Consider the following 16,521-nt stretch of genomic DNA (forward strand, 5'->3'; position numbering starts at 1 on the left):
GTTCTTGGCTAAATAGAAGCTGCAGGAGCACCAGTGCCCTGCCTGATCATGAAGATCTGACTTTTCTCTGCAGTTCTGGGTTTAGATGAAGCATCGCCCCACGTGGTCTGGGTTCTGGCTTCCCTAGCAGCAGCCTAAATGGGCAGAGCACACAGCTGAAAGTGCAGAAAAAAGTAAGGCTCTGTGGTGTGAAATAAGATCAATGAGAGACAGGAGACAGGAAGGAGCCAGTAAGTACCTCCTCACTCTTTCTCTTTACGCTGCTCTGAGGCAGGATGATTCTGCATGGCACTCTCTGTCCCACATAATTACCCAATCCGCTCTATTTCCTTGTGACATTCTGGCAGGGTCTATAATGTATCATTCTGTACTTGCTTTCCTTTCACCTCTGTCTCATTTTTCTTTTTCCCTCACTCTTAGTGCTCTGGGATTATATTCTTTAGTAAAGTTTTCTCTCATTAATTGTGACTCAGCTATTTTCTAGGCTAATACACAGTAAAAAAGAAATGGACTCAAAATCTATCAACACGCATTCAAGGTCTATTTCAGATCTAATATGATAACGTCCAGTAATGGCTCTAAACTGTGAATACATCCACAATTCAAAGAGTATCTCTTATTTACTTTTGTTGTGTGCTGAGGAAATTTTCACATCATATGTGCTTCATAAATCTTTTTCTGCATGAAATTGGGATACGCTATCAATGCCCAGAAAAGTAGAAAAGTCTGTGACCAGATGCCTGGACCAAGAAAATTGAGGAGAGCCTAACCATTCTACTGATTTCATCAAAAGTTTCACCAACCTGGTAAAACTTTCCTGATGCTGTTCCTTTTTCATGGAGCTCAAAATATACAGGTATTCAAACCAGGCTGAGGAAGGTAGGAGAGGACATTACAAACACATACAAGAGGAAGGCTGGGCATAGCATGGTGTCATTGCTAGTAGGAAACCAATCCTTCTCAGGAGCATGAATATGATAAAGAAGATGGACTGGGCATACATTAACTTTCACAAATAGCACTTAGTTGAAATTAATGTTTTAAAAATGTACTTGGATGCATTTTTTAAAAATTATCCATGTGATCTTATATGTTTACTTGGAATAGTAAAATAACCTATTGGGCTTGTGAAACAAGCCAAAAATAGTGACTCAAATTTTAATTCTAACAGAGTTTCTCAGGCCTCATTCTCTCATGATTTCATATAGCTGCATGTGTTCTGCTATGTCACATAAATCTTTTCTGGTTTTAGATACAGTAGTAAAAAGTTGATAAGGTTTCCTCAACTCCCTATTATATAATTAAAAAATTAATCTACCATCGGGAGAGGACTTCATGAACTTAAAGTGTTCACATCACATCAAGTCATGTGCCAAACTTAAAGCCGTTGGCATGCTAGTGTGCTGGTATGGCATCTCACTTCTTACATTCTGTTTTTCTCAAAGAAGTGTATAAGCTAGGTAGTATAGTAACTTTGGCTTGAATTTTTTTTTTAATGTGGGCTCTTCCATTGTAAGAAAATATATTTTAATCTGCTTTGAAGGATGTATTCATAAAAACAAAACAAAATACTGACTATAAAATATAATTGGGTGCCTACTACATGAGCTGTGATGGAATCATGATGCTAATGCTCTCTTCCAAGGGGATGGGAAGGCCTGAGGATGTATCCTTCATGTGAAGACCCCTAGGCTAGACCAGATTTAAGATTATAGGAAAGTTTTTTTTTAAATTGACATCATCTACAGACCGACTTTCTTGATATGTAGATTGCAAGTCTGAGAAGCATTTACTAGGCTGTTTTGACTTAACAGAAAGTATACCTTTTGTTCCTTCCTTGCTCTTTCCCTCCCTTTATCTCCATTCTTTTCCTCCTCGTTTTTTCTCTCTCTCTAGTTTTTGCTCTAGAGAACTTAGAATATGATATTAAATAAAACTAACTAAAGAAAGATATAGAATGTGAAAATATCATTTTATTAGCTAACTTGTTTATAATTAAAGGCTTTTGACTTTTTATAAGTAAATTCACCCATTTAAAAATTAATGTTCATTACTGAAGAAAACAAATTTTTGAAGTATTTTATTCTTACAGAAAAGCAGAGAGGCATACAATGTGATAAAGTCATTCATCATAGTCAGCTTAAAATTGGCAAAGCTCATGCCAACCACGGGCTCTGTGGAAGATTTCATGGTCAATTAGGTAAATACATGTATAAAATGGACCCGGCACAGAAGATCACGAAGCCAATTACTGATCATGTTTAATTTCACCCCCCTGAGTCCCAGAAGTAATTTTTCCTCTCAAAGCTTTAAAATATCCACATAAAATGTACAATCAACATTTTTAAGACTATAGAGAGTTTTATAATATTTTATAAAGCACGGTCAATTATTTCAAATGTCTTATTAGGTTCAGTCCTCTGTATTACTGAGACATTTGCAAAAAACTCCAGCTAAGAGTGTCTAGACCAGGTTCCCTGACAGCATGATGGACGAAAGTATATAGTTTTAAGTATGAATTTTTCTACTTGAAATACAAATTTGAGGCACATGGTTAGTTGTTTGCATTTGTGCAAGATTCGATTTATATTATGGAAAACCCGCTGACTAGTGTTCCATTCAGGAGCATTCTGTCCTACCACTTTATGCATGTCTGTATTCAAACGAGAACAGTATTAAATGAAGCTTTTATATTTTAAATATTCAGGAGTTTTATATTCAAAATTTCTTCTCCTACTGTCAAACTAGTTTGCCTAAAGGCAAGGTAAGATCAAGTTAGACTCTCGAAGGTAGAATTAAATTTTATCATGGCATCCATCATAATATACAGTTTGGTTAATATGCAAATAGAGAGTATATGGATTCAGAGAATAAAGGATTTTTAGGTAGTGTGTGAAATCCAAGGGGCCGCTTTTATAGAATAGATTCCTTTTAAATTTACATTTCCATCATTTTAATGAAAACATAGGGTAAACAAATTATAATAGAAATGTTTTAAGTTACATTTTCAATTCAATTTCAATTCTACTGTATTATTTTTCATGGCAGCTTTTTATTTAAAGCTAATAAAAATAGGAGAGAAGAAATAAAATAAATATATGCTAAAGAAACCATTACCTCAGCCTTTTTGGAGAGTTCCACCCAGTCGTTTTTGTTGTAACTGCACATGATGCTAGCAATCACGATCTTTAAAAGAAAAAAGGAAAGAATATAAGTTCAAGTAATAAAAGTTATGCTACTGTAACACAAATATATATTAATATTTGCATATTGTTTTGATTTAGATCTCCAATGTCCCCCAAAAGCTCAAGTACTGAAGGTTTGGTCCTCAGCTGATTTACTCTGGGAAATGGTAGAGCCGTTAGTGGGTGAGACCTTGTTGGAGGAAGTTAGGTTACCTGAAGGAAAAATTGGGAACCCTACCCCTTCCTCTGTCCCAGCTTCCCAACTGCCATGATGTGAGCAACTATGCTTCATCACAAGCTCTCCATCATGTTTAGTCTCACCACTAATCCAATGAGACAGAGCCAATCAACCATGGACCAAAACCTCTAAAACCATGAGCCCAAACAATTTTTCCCCCTTTTAAGTGTTTACCTTAGATATTTCGTTATAAAAACAAAAGGCTGACTAGTACACATAAATACATTTTTAAGGGTAAGCAATATTATAAAATTAGATTTTCATATGTTGAAAAATAAACCATTAGAAATAGCAGGGTGTTACAGTAAGGCAAAAACAGCATTTGGAGGTTCAGATGTGCATCAGAGACATCCTCATTTGCTATCTTTGAACACTTGGACAACTTACTTAACTATTGCCATCCTCGGCTTTCTCATTTCTAAGAAGGAGTTAATAATACTGGCTTTGCCATTCTCAAGGGCGGTGGGATTACCTAAATTTATTTATGTTAAAGGACTGTCTAAATCCTATAATTTCATAGAAATGTTTGTTAATAAAATTACTGGTACAGCTAAAAGATTTCAAGCTTTGGGACAGAAAAGAAATCAATATCTCTTTTAATCACAGCTTATTATATTATGGATAATAATACCTCACATGTTCACAGTATATTGTCATTATAAATTTTATTAAATGTTGATTATTTAAGTAGAGTCTTCCTATAACCCTGTTATGGAGAGTATGTAGGGTAGTAGTGACTAGCTCCTGCTCTGAAACCAGAATGTCCAGCTAGAACTTTACTGTGTGGTCTTGGGCAAGGAACTGTTTCTTGATAACTAGATAACTAGAACAACCTACTTGGAAAAGTAATAATAGAAATTGCTAAGACTAGCATTTATGGTGACTAGGCACTGTTTTAAGGGGCTTCACTTTGTTAACTTATTTAATCATTGGCAGTCTCATTCTTCCAATTTTTCACATGAAGACACCTAAACTAAAGAGCAGACAAGAGTCTCTGCTTTTGATATAAGCACTCAATGTTTTATCATTTTTTATCATTTAAAGATGATGAACTTGAGATGCCAAAAGTTTATGCCAAGCTTGAAGTCAGAGTCCAATGACAGATTGCACTAAAAGCCACTGAGTTCTTGCCACATACAACTTTTTAATCTGTGAGTAGAAAAAAAACCACAAAGATATCTTGTAAAGGTCCCATGAATGTCTTCATCAAGAGAAGAATAGAAAGTTGTGATCATTTTGGAGAGAGTTCTGAAAACCATTGGGGAGAGCCTGTCTTCAACAGTGGGTTCAATTTTCCTCCTGATAGACTGTAGACATCCCCCAGGGGCTGGGACTGCTCTGCATTGCTCATCACTTTATCTGCAGTAACTAGCATGGTCTTTGGCACATAGAAAGCACTAACTGAAAAGTTCACACATGAAATCATTAAAGGTTTAGGAGCAGGGGGTTGATTTATCAGCTTTCCCTTTTAAGAAGATTAAGCAGAAATGAATATTATAGGCTAAAGGAAAAATAAATAATTGGGGAAAACTGCTGGCAAATTATTATATGAACTGGAGTGAAGAATAATCAGTCTGGAGCAGGCATTGGTCTTATGATGGAAAAGGGATCTAGTGCCAAAATACACAAGATTGTCAACTAGAGGGAGCAATAGAGAAGGAAGAATGGAGGGATCCTATGGCTGACTGAAATGAGAAAATTACAAGACATCAAGCAGATAAATGTAGAACAATGACTAAATACTAAAGCCAAGAGAAACAGCTGATTTGGATACATTCTATAGAGAGAGAAAAAAGAGAGGTAAGTAAAAGAAGACAATGAATAGAAGAGGAATATTCAGCATGACTGATGATTGTTGGTTGACTTTTAGGTTTCATTTTTTGTGTGTGTGTGTTTAGTAGAGGCTGCTGCTTTTGAAAATTTAGATAAAAACCTGAGAACATTTTCTCCATGGCTTTTTCTCAAGGGGCTAAAAGAAAACGAAGAGTCATATCCTAGGCTTCATTTGCAGGCAGAGAAGGGTTGCCAGCATGATTATGCAACCTCCGTGAGAGACGCTGCTTCCAAATGGTATGAGAGCTCAGAAAGCTCTCTGCCACTCTTCAGCTCGAAAAGGGACAGGAGTCTAGGACTAGTCCCAATACCTCCCTTACATGGAAGAAAGAAGGAGAAAGAAAAGAAATAATTAAGCAACCATTTGAAAGAAAAAGTCAAGTAGAATGAAGACTGTGTTTAGGTGACAGATTCCTATTATCTTCAGTGGTCTCAAGACAGAGGGTAAATAAAAATAAAACAAAACCAAAAAAAGTCATACAGATTTAGTGAAGAGCAGAGCCCTGAGGCTTGTTGCTAGAACTTTAAGGGTAGAGTTGCATATAAAAACACAGACTTAAAAATATATTTTAGTTATTAGACTCAAGTTCTCCAGTGGTAAAATTGATATGCAGTAGGCATGTTTTTAGAAAGTTTTATTGCTCAAAATAAAACAAAATTAAAAACAAAGATAGCACAAACATCCACCATCACAACATGCACACACAAGAAACCTCCCTAAATGTAACAAAATTATCATCAAATTTACATTCCCACATAAACATGAAGTGGGCACTCAGTCATCACAGTCATACTATGTGCATCTTCTTCTCCAGTGCCCTCTCAGGGTGCCAGGGAGGACAACAAGGAAGGAAGATTCTTCCAGTGGGTAGCAACCAGCTAGGCAGATGGGCTGAGCACAGAGCTCCACTGCCAGGGAAACAAGGTTTACTGTCACTGACAGCAGAATATGATACATGCTCCCAACTAGGGACTAACATCGTTCTTCTTTCTAAATGACAATTTTAATTTTGGTAAAGCTGTATTTGCTTCAAATTTATATTGATTATGCCAGGGTTGGTTAAAATCATCATCTTCCCTACAGGTTGCTTAGAATCACAAGGAGCTAACAGTTGGGTTTGATGAAGAAGAGAAATAAATATCATCCAGAGAATTGTCTGGACATTGACAGTATCAAATGCCTGGGACGCAAAAGCTCTATGGAGATTTTAAGGGGCCTCTTACTGGGGAAGGATTGGTCACAGGTGGGAAGCATACATTATGTTCAGCCAAGGCAGGTATTAATATGCCTTATTCTCCTTTTCCTGTCTTCTGAAAATAGATTCTAACTTTTTACCCATAACCTGGGAGAGAATTCCAGGGTGGGCTAATCACAGTGACTGCTTATTCTGCTCCCTTTAAAATCCTTGTGGAAAAATAAATGTTCTTTTTCTTATTGGTCCCTAAAGTAGAATGAAGTGTATTCAGAGCTGCATGTGACCTCTGGCTGCTCACTTAACCACCTTCCTAAAAGTAGCTACACTTGGCTGAGGGAGGGGGCACAGACAGAGCAAAGTGGAGATTCAAGAAGGGGCCAGATCCACAATATAGTTGCATGTAAGGACAGTGTCTCCTGAAAATGAGTCTGCACATGATAATTAATAAATATTATTTTGGTCTTTGAAAAGATCAAGTCTTAACAATTACTAAATGTAAATCAAAAATTGTCACTTTTGAAATAACTCCCTAAGCAACTTTTTCACATTCAAGTTAATTTAAAGGAAAAATAAACTTTACCTATCATTTAAGAGATGATAATTAGTCTAAGCTTTCTAAATGTCTTTATAAAAAAAATCAAAGAATGGCTTGAGAGTAACAGTGGTATTCTATTTTAGAAGAATCAAAATGACCAAAAATTTTTTGACCTTATATTAAAAGAGATTGGAATTTTCTCAAAAAGTCAGGCTAAAATATATTAACAGTAAAAGGACACCAAGCATAATTTAATCTTTCTTTGATGATCAGAAAGTCCTTCAGTGTTTTGCTGTACTCAGTTTTTAATCAAGCAAGAGAAGACAGGTTATTTTTTTCCTATGTAAAAAGAGAACTGATGGATATTTTATATTGTGAAATATCATGCAATATTACAAGAAATGAATACCCAATGAAACATATTCTTAAATCAAAGTAACCTTTCCTTATATAAATATTTCACTTAATTTATGCCATTTCCAATGCTCCATTTTTGTGGCTCATATTTTAAATCATTATTGAACCAGGTGATGTAGAAAAGCCAAATGGTACATAGTTTTGAACTTTGTCTGCCCTCACCCTGTGTCTTATGATACTCAGTCTTGTGGGAGATCCAAACAACATCAGTTGAGCACCTACCTACTATGGTAGGCACTAAATGACACACAAAACAACTTAAAGATGTTGACTTAAAGTCTTTATTCATTCAACATTCAACCAATATGCCTTGAATACCCTATTTGTACCAGTAATCATTCTAACCCCCAAATGATAAATAAAACAGAAAAGTCCCTGTTCTCCTGCAGCTTACATTTTAGGGAGGGAAATAGTCATAACAAAGAAATATAAAATATTAACAAGGGCCATTTCTCAGTCAATATTCCTGTTATGGAGGGGTGAATGAATTACAGGTTTGTTTGAACCTTCTCAAGGCAGAGGCGAAACCCTTCTGAAAACTTGCAGTGGTATCTCGTCCATTAGAGAATGCTCAGTTGCTGGACGCCCTCAAAGAGAGTTCTGTGTCTCACAGAACTTACTTGTTCAAATAGCCTCAGGTTCAAAAGCTGCTGCCCATGGGTGGAAGAAATACCAGTGCAAGCTGATAAGCCCCAATGGGGCTGCTTTCCTCACAACCTCACTTTAGTTTATCTTAAAGAAGCTTTCTTACAATAAATCCTTTTGATGTTTAAACCTATATAATAACGTGTGGAGCATCCTTGTGGCCAGCCAGCATCCTCCTATCAGGAGCTCTGATGATCCACTGAGCCCTGCTTTTCTGTATTTGTGTGTGTTTGTCTTTATTTCTAATCTTATCACTTGCCCTAGTTTGAGAAACTGAGGAAAAATTGTGTGGAATGTGACAACTGGCATGCCCACAGCCATATTAGATGGATGGTCAGTAAAGGGCTTTTGAGTTGAGGACTGAGATGAGAAGGCACTGCCCACTGGAAAAATGGAATGGGGAATTGAACGGAAGCTGGTAGGTGGAGGTAACATCATGCACAAAGACACCGAAATGGGAATAACAGAAGGCCTTTGTGGTAGGAATTTCTTGACAGGATGAGAATAGTGTGCAGGAAAATGAAAGAAGCAGCAATAGTCATCTCCCTGGGAACTGTCAACGCTGTGGGAATTTAGGTTTTACTATAGGTGTAATGGGCACTGAAAGGCTTACAGGGGTGTGATAAAACTATCTAACTTATACTTCACCAAGGTGCTTCTGACCCTTTTATAGGGATGAAATAAGGGTGTTAAGGGTGAGAGCAAGGACTTCACTTAGGTGAAATAATGTGGCTTGCATAACATCACAGAAATGCATGACATGGATAGTTCAGAGCTAGAACCCCCAGGACTAGTTAATGGTCAGATGTAGTGTGCATAGAGAAAAGGAGATATTTAATATGATCCTTAAATTACTGGTTTGAAGTTCTGAACTTTAGCACAAATGAAAAAGCCTGGTAAAGAAAACAGTGAGGGGCGGGGGATAGAGAGATTCAGTTTTAATATATTACTTAAAAAATATCCAGTAAGCAACCCATTAGTGAAGACATCAATTGGGCCAGTGATGCATGAGTCTAGAATTCACTGAAGAGGTTAAGGATAAAGGTATAAATTAAAGACACTTAAACATGTAATGGAATTTAAAGTCAAGTAGCTAGGTGATTTCAAAAGTAAAGAAAATATGATAGATAAATACAAAGGGCAAGGGACTGACCTGTAGCCACAAGGCAGTGTGGTTTCCTGCCAAGAGAAGGCAGTGTTCCAAAAAGAAAGAGCAACCAACTGTCATAAATCCTTCTGTGAGTTTGTGTAAAGGAGCCCACTCTGGTTTTGACAATGAATAAACCACTGGTAACCTTAACAAGAGAATTTCCATCAAGACAGCCAGGATAAAAGTCAGAATTGATTAGGTTGAATGAACAGAATATGAAAAAGTAGAGAGATGTGATGAACATCTCTCTCTAAAGGTTTTAGTGGTACAGCTAAAAGAGAAATGAGGAAGCAGCAGAAGGTATGAGAGATATAATGAGAGGGTTTCTTGTTTGTTTTTTAATGGGCCATATTTAAGCATGTGTTTGTGCGATAGAAAATAACCTGTAAGAAAGCATTGAGAAGGCACTTGGTGATGATTACAGAGACAAATGGAGGAAGAACATTTGAGAGAGGCAGAGGCATTGTTGCCAATTTAACAGGGTGGGATGGAGGAGTGGAGAGAGAAAGAAACAAACAAATAAAAAGTAGGTATAGATACAGTCAGATTTATAGATTTGTTGTGGGAAAGGTGAAATCATTCTTCTGGTATTTAAAATTTTTTATAAAGTATGAGGTAAGGTCTGCTACTTAAAGAGAATTAAGGACAAAGGTTTAGAATTATGAGGGAGAAATTAAAATAATAAATAGTCATCTTAGAAAATGGAAAAAGCAAATTTGCAGATTATGATATGATTACTGGGCCAAAAAGGCAGATATTTATATTTTGGGAAACCAAGATTAGTTAGTAAAAATGAAAGTACAAGATGATTTGCAAAACTGGAAGAGATTATATAGTTGAACATAACCATGTAGGTTGTAATAGATTATCTTAGAGTTGAGATCCATCTTACCATCCTTCTTTTTGAAAAATTAGTAAAATTTGATTTGTTTCATGAAAAGCCATTTTTAAACTAAATTGTGCTTCATAGGTGCTGTTTTTAAATTGGAATTTTCCAGCTTTGATTTTCATTTTGACTAATAAACATAAGTTAAGGAAATGTATACTCTTGTGTAAACACTTAATTTCCATGAAACATCAGATATAATAGATAAAATTTTGCATGTTTTCTCCCTAAAAAATACTGCAAAGGTTAATAAACAAAAAGATTAATTAAACAAATATAGATGGATGCTTACTCTGCAGTTAAAAAGGAACATACGGCTCCCCTGTCATTCTTTAAAAATTTTATGTTAAAGAATCAAAATTAATGGCTTAAAAAATTTGATAATTTCATTTCATTATGAATAAATAAAGAGATTTTATTAAGGAGTTTCTCAAACTTAATTTCAAGGGGATTGACATTAGAAATTAAGGTGAAAAACAACATACAACTTCCAGTTGGTTATGGGCAGACTCTCTTGTCAACTTCCTGCTGACTGAAAGTCTATGTTTCAAAATGCACGTTGTCAGCACTGCTTTGGTATTCAGTAACTGTGCTGTGAACTACATTGGAAATCCAGTCAACAATTCAGCTTCAAGACAACTTAAATTTTTTAGTAGGGAAAAAATGCAAAGTGACAAAGGTGAACAACTGTAAATTACAAGTAGCAGAGTTAGGTTTTGTCAAACAATTTTAAAAAATCATCCCTAACACTACTGGGATTATATTGAGAATGAAAAACAGCAAGGGACATGTGACTTTCAAAGACATTTAAACTAAGAAAATATGTTTATTAAATATTAATTAACTGTACAACATTCAAATTTTAAATGTACTTTATGCCTCAGTTCAAACATAATGAAAGTGAGATTGGTACAATTTTCCTGAATGGTACACATTACTGTAGGACATTTAAAATGAAACTCAAGATTTTCAAATTTTATTTGCTCATTGTTTATTTAATGGCCATAAATGAGAGTACTATCCTTACATGTTGTCTTGTTAAATTATTTTGAAATTTATCATCTTTGGCTTATTTGGGGGCCCACCAATGTCTTGTGCATATAAATATTTCTAACAGAAAAGTTATATTCAAAGTTAAACAATATATACATATTTTTTTACAAAAGATCAGAGATGTTTTCCAAGACAGAAAAAAAGAGCCACTGTGGACCCTCCAGGAATGACAGGAGCTGCTGATTTTTCCACCCCTTTTGATCACTCCTTAATATATATTTATCTTGTTTCTGTCTTCTCTGTGCTTAGGAATTGATCTCCACAAGGTTACCAGCAACCTCATCAAATATATTAAATGTTTTTCAGCCTGAATCTTTACTGGAATTCTCTTCAGCTCTTAAGACTGGTAAGTACCTCCAGTTTCCCGAAACCCTCCAGAGCCTTGGAGATAGATACCACTTTCCTGATTCTCTTGTGTTTTTTTTTGTACCATTTCCCTCCTCTGTTCATCTCTTACCTGTTGATGTCCCCCAGGGTCTGCACATGGTTCTCCGTTCATTTTACTTTATACACAATCCTTATGTATCAGACTCAGAATGACTTCCAATACTAAGCACATGCAGAAAATTCATAAACTGTGTGATCTGCTTCTTTCTCCCAAGTACAAGAACTGCATATCCAACTAACTTCTAGTTCCTAAATTCAATTTCTCAAAAAACAAACTTAAATTTTTCCACTCTGAATTTGTTCTACCCTAAATACATCTAAGCACCACCTTTTTGTTCCAGATGAGAAAAATGGAAGGATATTTCCTATCTTTATCTCTGTCTTATCATCCATATCCAATTATTTACTAAGTATTCTCCAGTCCATTGGTTCTCAAACTTGATTGAGCATTTAAATTACATAGTTAAAAAATAATCTCAAAGATTCTGAATAAATTTGCAACAGAGTTTTTCAAGAATCTCTAGGTGATGTTAACATGCAAGCCAGTTGGAGCAGTAAGGCTCTAGTCTACTTCCCAAATATCTCTTGCAAATGTTTTTGACTCTCTACCACAACTGTCTCAGGTTAGCTCTTCACCATTGCTCATCTTGATTACTACAAAAAACTTCTTTATGGGCGGTCCCATCTCTGAATTCATTTATGCAATCTACCAGATCCTCCTAAAGAGACAAGTAGACTCTAATCACAATGTGCTTCCAATTCAATTTCCTGATAAAATATGTCTCTTTAATAGGCTATGCAAGACCACAATGCAAAGTTTACTCTGACCACAATGAATGACTTTGCTTCTGGAATGTAATATACATTCTGCATTCTCTTGACCAAGTATCTATTCCTTTGGTCTGAATAATAGGGAATGGTTTCTGCACTGTAGGAGCATATGTATAATAAAGGAGACACACATAAACTGGATACAAGAATAATTACACTCACACTAACCATAGCATAGTGATAACAAAAACTATGCTATGGTTAGTGTGATGATTATGCTTACCTGTGTGAATCAGGGAAGACATCAAACATACATAAGTGACACAAATGATTCTGAAATCACCTATGGCTATCTTCTATTTGAAATTGATTAGCAAAAAAAAAAAAAAAAAAGAGAGAGAGAGAAGAAAAGAAAAGAAAGAAAGAAGGAAGGAAAGGGAATCCAGCTCCCTGACTGTTTTAGGACTTCTTTTCTGAGATCCTTTGGTATCCTCTGTATTTCTCTGTTAAAATATTTGTTATATTTAATTTTGTTTACATATTTTTTAAAAGATGACTTAGGTTCTGGGATGGGGTGGGGGTTTATATCTATACACCTCTAACATCTAGTAACATACCTTGTATATAGTTGGGACTTAAAAAATTCTTAACCTCAAAGGAGTACTAAATTAGGTAGCTGAGAAGGGATTGCAAGGAGCGAACACTTTTATTACAAATTTCAATATCCAAATATAATTCTTTTTCTACATTACAAAGATGAAAGGACAGACAGGAGTGCAAGGTAAGGGGTTTGAGAATCTCATATAATATATAGTTTAATTTATATCAAAGAATAATAACTCACTATAGTTGTTGCTATATTTGTGCTTGAATACACATTTTCATATATATTATCTCCTTTATTTCCCACAATAACCATGAATTAGAGACCCTTTTACTAAGGATAATGAGACATAGATAATTTAAGTTACTTTACCAGGGTCAAATTAATCAATAGCAGAGGCAGGGATTAAGCTCATATCTTTTGATTCCTAGTTCTTCTCTACTATATCATGACTATGCCATATTGATTTCCTATCCTTTCAATTTTCACTACAGATTCTAGCAGATTCTGCATCCCCAAACCTCTTGTGGTAAATTGAAAAGTGGAGTTTGCTCCCTTTACCCAAGCCCTTTTCCAGCTACTGTCTCCAAGAAGCAGTTTATTTACCCAACCCTTGAGTTGGCCTGCCTTTGTGAGTTGTTTTAACCAATAGAACATGGCAGAATTGATATATGCCAGTGCCAAATCAAGGCTTCAAGAGATCTGGGACTCATCTGCTTATTCTCTTTAAATCCTACTTAGCCATGCAAACAAACGCACCAAGGCTACTGGGAGACCACGTGGCACAGAGATGAGTCATCCAGTCCCAGTTCCAACCTGCCTAGGATTTGATTATATGTGCAGCAAGACAACCTGAGACCAGAAGATCCTTATGACTGAGCCCAGTTAAGCAAATTGTTAACTTGCATAACTGTGAATTAAATTAATAGTTGTTTCATTCCTAAACTTGTTTTTTGTTTGTTATGCAGCAAAAGCTAGCTGATGCTTCTTTCAGTAAATACAGCAGTAAGAATGAACACAACTTACATGTGCTAAGCACTGCAGGTAGCATTTCACATTCTTTCCAATCTTTAGAACAACTCAGCAGAGAAATTATTAGCTCCCTTTTACGGACAGGGAAGAAAAATGTATTTCAAGATTTTAAATAACTATTCACAGTTGTGTGCTAATAAAAATACAAATAAAACTTGAATTAACTGAGTATAATACTTTGGCTTTGAATAATTATTTTTGTGCTTTTAAATCATACATTTACAGAAAACATGGATTTACTTTTAAAGATGGTGAATTTTATTCAATATATGCCAAATTTGTTATGCTGATTCTTAGAGGCTGACCTTATTCATACGTTCTTAACCAATGGGTCATTTCACAGTAGATATGTGAATAGCATTTAAGCACAGGCAGATGGATATGCCTAGGAAATCATAAATCAGAGGTAAGACTTAGTGACTGAGATCCTGAAAGAAGACAGTCTCCTAAACACAAGGACTAAAGATAGCCCAGTGATGGACCTTCATCATTTGACCTCAAGTCACCAATCTGCCCCTTATCTTGACACTTCAAACTGAACCCCCTACAGATACTTCCCCGCCATGGGTACTTTAAGGCTTCCATTCTTTACCCCATGCCGGTCCTTCTTGTACCACCCTACCATATCTACAGTATGTCTCCTATCCACTCTTCCAGGTCTAACTCTCATACCACCCTCAATAATCTTGGAGACAGAATCTTTAATCCACTGGGTATCCCAGTGTGGTACATCTCCCTCTACTCTGTTCTTGTCACAGTGTTTTGCATAGATAGGTGTTTATTTGTTCCATATATTCCCTTACTCCACTCAATGGGAGAATCTTAATTTTTGTTCACATTTGGTTTCCTATCATTTGGTTCAACATTGCCTATTACTTTGTGTACATGTGATCAATGTCTACAGAAGGAAGGATGGCCTGTTGGTATTATTTTTTAACTCTCTACTTCATGCCTATGAAGACTATAGTACTTGCTGCAGTCAACATTGCATATATGACACTACCAAGGATAATACATAGTAACACACACAGATGACCATAACTCTACTATATATATAATAGTAGACATCTAGTACTAGAGGTTGTCACATATGTAGCTTTATTTTGGGGGAACACTTTTATATTCACAGCAAAATTAAAATGAAGTGGAGGTACAGCGATATATCTTGTATCTCCTGCCCCTACCCACTATACATGCATGCCTCATGAGAGGGTACAATCATTACACCTGATGAACATACATTGATAAATCATCATCATCCACAGTTCACAGGTTATATTCCGCCTACTCAATGGGTTTAGATAAATGTATGATGTGCATCCACTGTTATATTATCACACAACAAATTTTCAATTCCCTAAAACTCCTGGGTTTCATCTATTCATACTGTACCCCTTACCCACCCCCTGGCAACCACTGATCTTTCAAATTTCTCCATCTTTTTCCCTTTCTAAGAATGCCATGTAGTGGCAATCATAGCTTGTAGCCTTTGCAGATTGACCCAGTCTACTTACTAATATGAATTTAAGGCTCTGCCAGCCTATTCACTTCAGAGCTTCATAGCATACTTGTTTTCAGCACTAAAAGATATCCTATGCTGCACTACAGTTTATCAGTTCACTATCCAAAGGATATCTTTCTTTTTTTTTAATTGGTTGTTCAAAACATTACAAAGCTCTTGACATATCATGTTTCATACATTAGATTCAAGTTGGTTATGAACTCCCATTTTTACCCCAAATACAGATTGCAGAATCACATCTGTTACACATCCACATTTTTACATAATACCCTATTAGTAACTGTTGTATTCTGCTACCTTTCCTATCTTCTACTATCCTCCCTCCCCTCCCCTCCCATCTTCTCTCTCTACCCCATCTACTGTATTTCATTTCTCTCCTTGTTTATTTACCCGTTCCCCTCACAACCTCTTATGTGTGATTTTGTATAACAGTGAGGGTCTCCCTCCATTATCATGCAATTTCCCTTTTCTCTCCCTTTCCAAAGGATATATTTCTACTTCCAAATTTTGACAACTACAAATAAAGATGCTGCAAACATCCATGTGAAGGATTTCAAGTGTACATCAATTCTTAACTCCTTTGGGTAAACACCAAGGAATATAACTGCTGAATCATATGGTAAGAATATATGTAGTTTTGTGAGAAACCAGCATACTGTCTTCCAAAGCAGCCAACTTTGTGTTCCACTGGCAGTGAATGAGTTTCTTTGCTCCATATCCTTGCCAAAAATTGGTATTGCAGTTGTTCTGAACTGTGGTCATTTTAATAGGTGTTTAGTGGTATCTCACTGTTGTTTTCCTTGGCATTCCCTGATGACATATGCTGTAGACCATCTTTTGTCATGTTTATTTGCCATCTGTATATCTTCTTTGATTAGATGTTTGCTTACTTCCTAACACAGTTAAATCATACTTGGTTGTGGTATATAATATTTCCTATACATTGTTAAACTGAATTTGCTTATTGTTTGTTGAGAATTTCAATGATTATGTTAACAAGGCATTGGTTTGTAGTTTCTTACAATGTCTTTGGTTTCTTACAGTTGGCTCAGCATTGTCTATCACTT

General features: G+C 35.8%; 1 protein-coding gene and 1 long non-coding RNA gene across 2 annotated transcripts in view; one reads left to right on the forward strand and one right to left on the reverse strand.

Moving 5' to 3' along the window:
- Dpyd (dihydropyrimidine dehydrogenase) overlaps positions 1 to 16,521 on the reverse strand; it is a 778,600-nt gene that overhangs the window by 272,483 nt on the left and 489,596 nt on the right. The window contains exon 15 of the mRNA XM_078026796.1: positions 3,118 to 3,186. Within this exon, the coding sequence (XP_077882922.1) occupies positions 3,118 to 3,186 (69 nt within the window). The remainder of the gene's footprint in view (positions 1 to 3,117; positions 3,187 to 16,521) is intronic.
- On the forward strand, positions 5,060 to 16,303 carry LOC144368153 (uncharacterized). The gene is made up of 3 exons (XR_013427933.1): positions 5,060 to 5,223; positions 11,388 to 11,484; positions 15,940 to 16,303. It is a non-coding gene; the product is annotated as an uncharacterized LOC144368153 (long non-coding RNA).

This window comes from Ictidomys tridecemlineatus, chromosome 11, assembly GCF_052094955.1.
Source record: "Ictidomys tridecemlineatus isolate mIctTri1 chromosome 11, mIctTri1.hap1, whole genome shotgun sequence".
NCBI lineage: Eukaryota > Metazoa > Chordata > Mammalia > Rodentia > Sciuridae > Ictidomys > Ictidomys tridecemlineatus.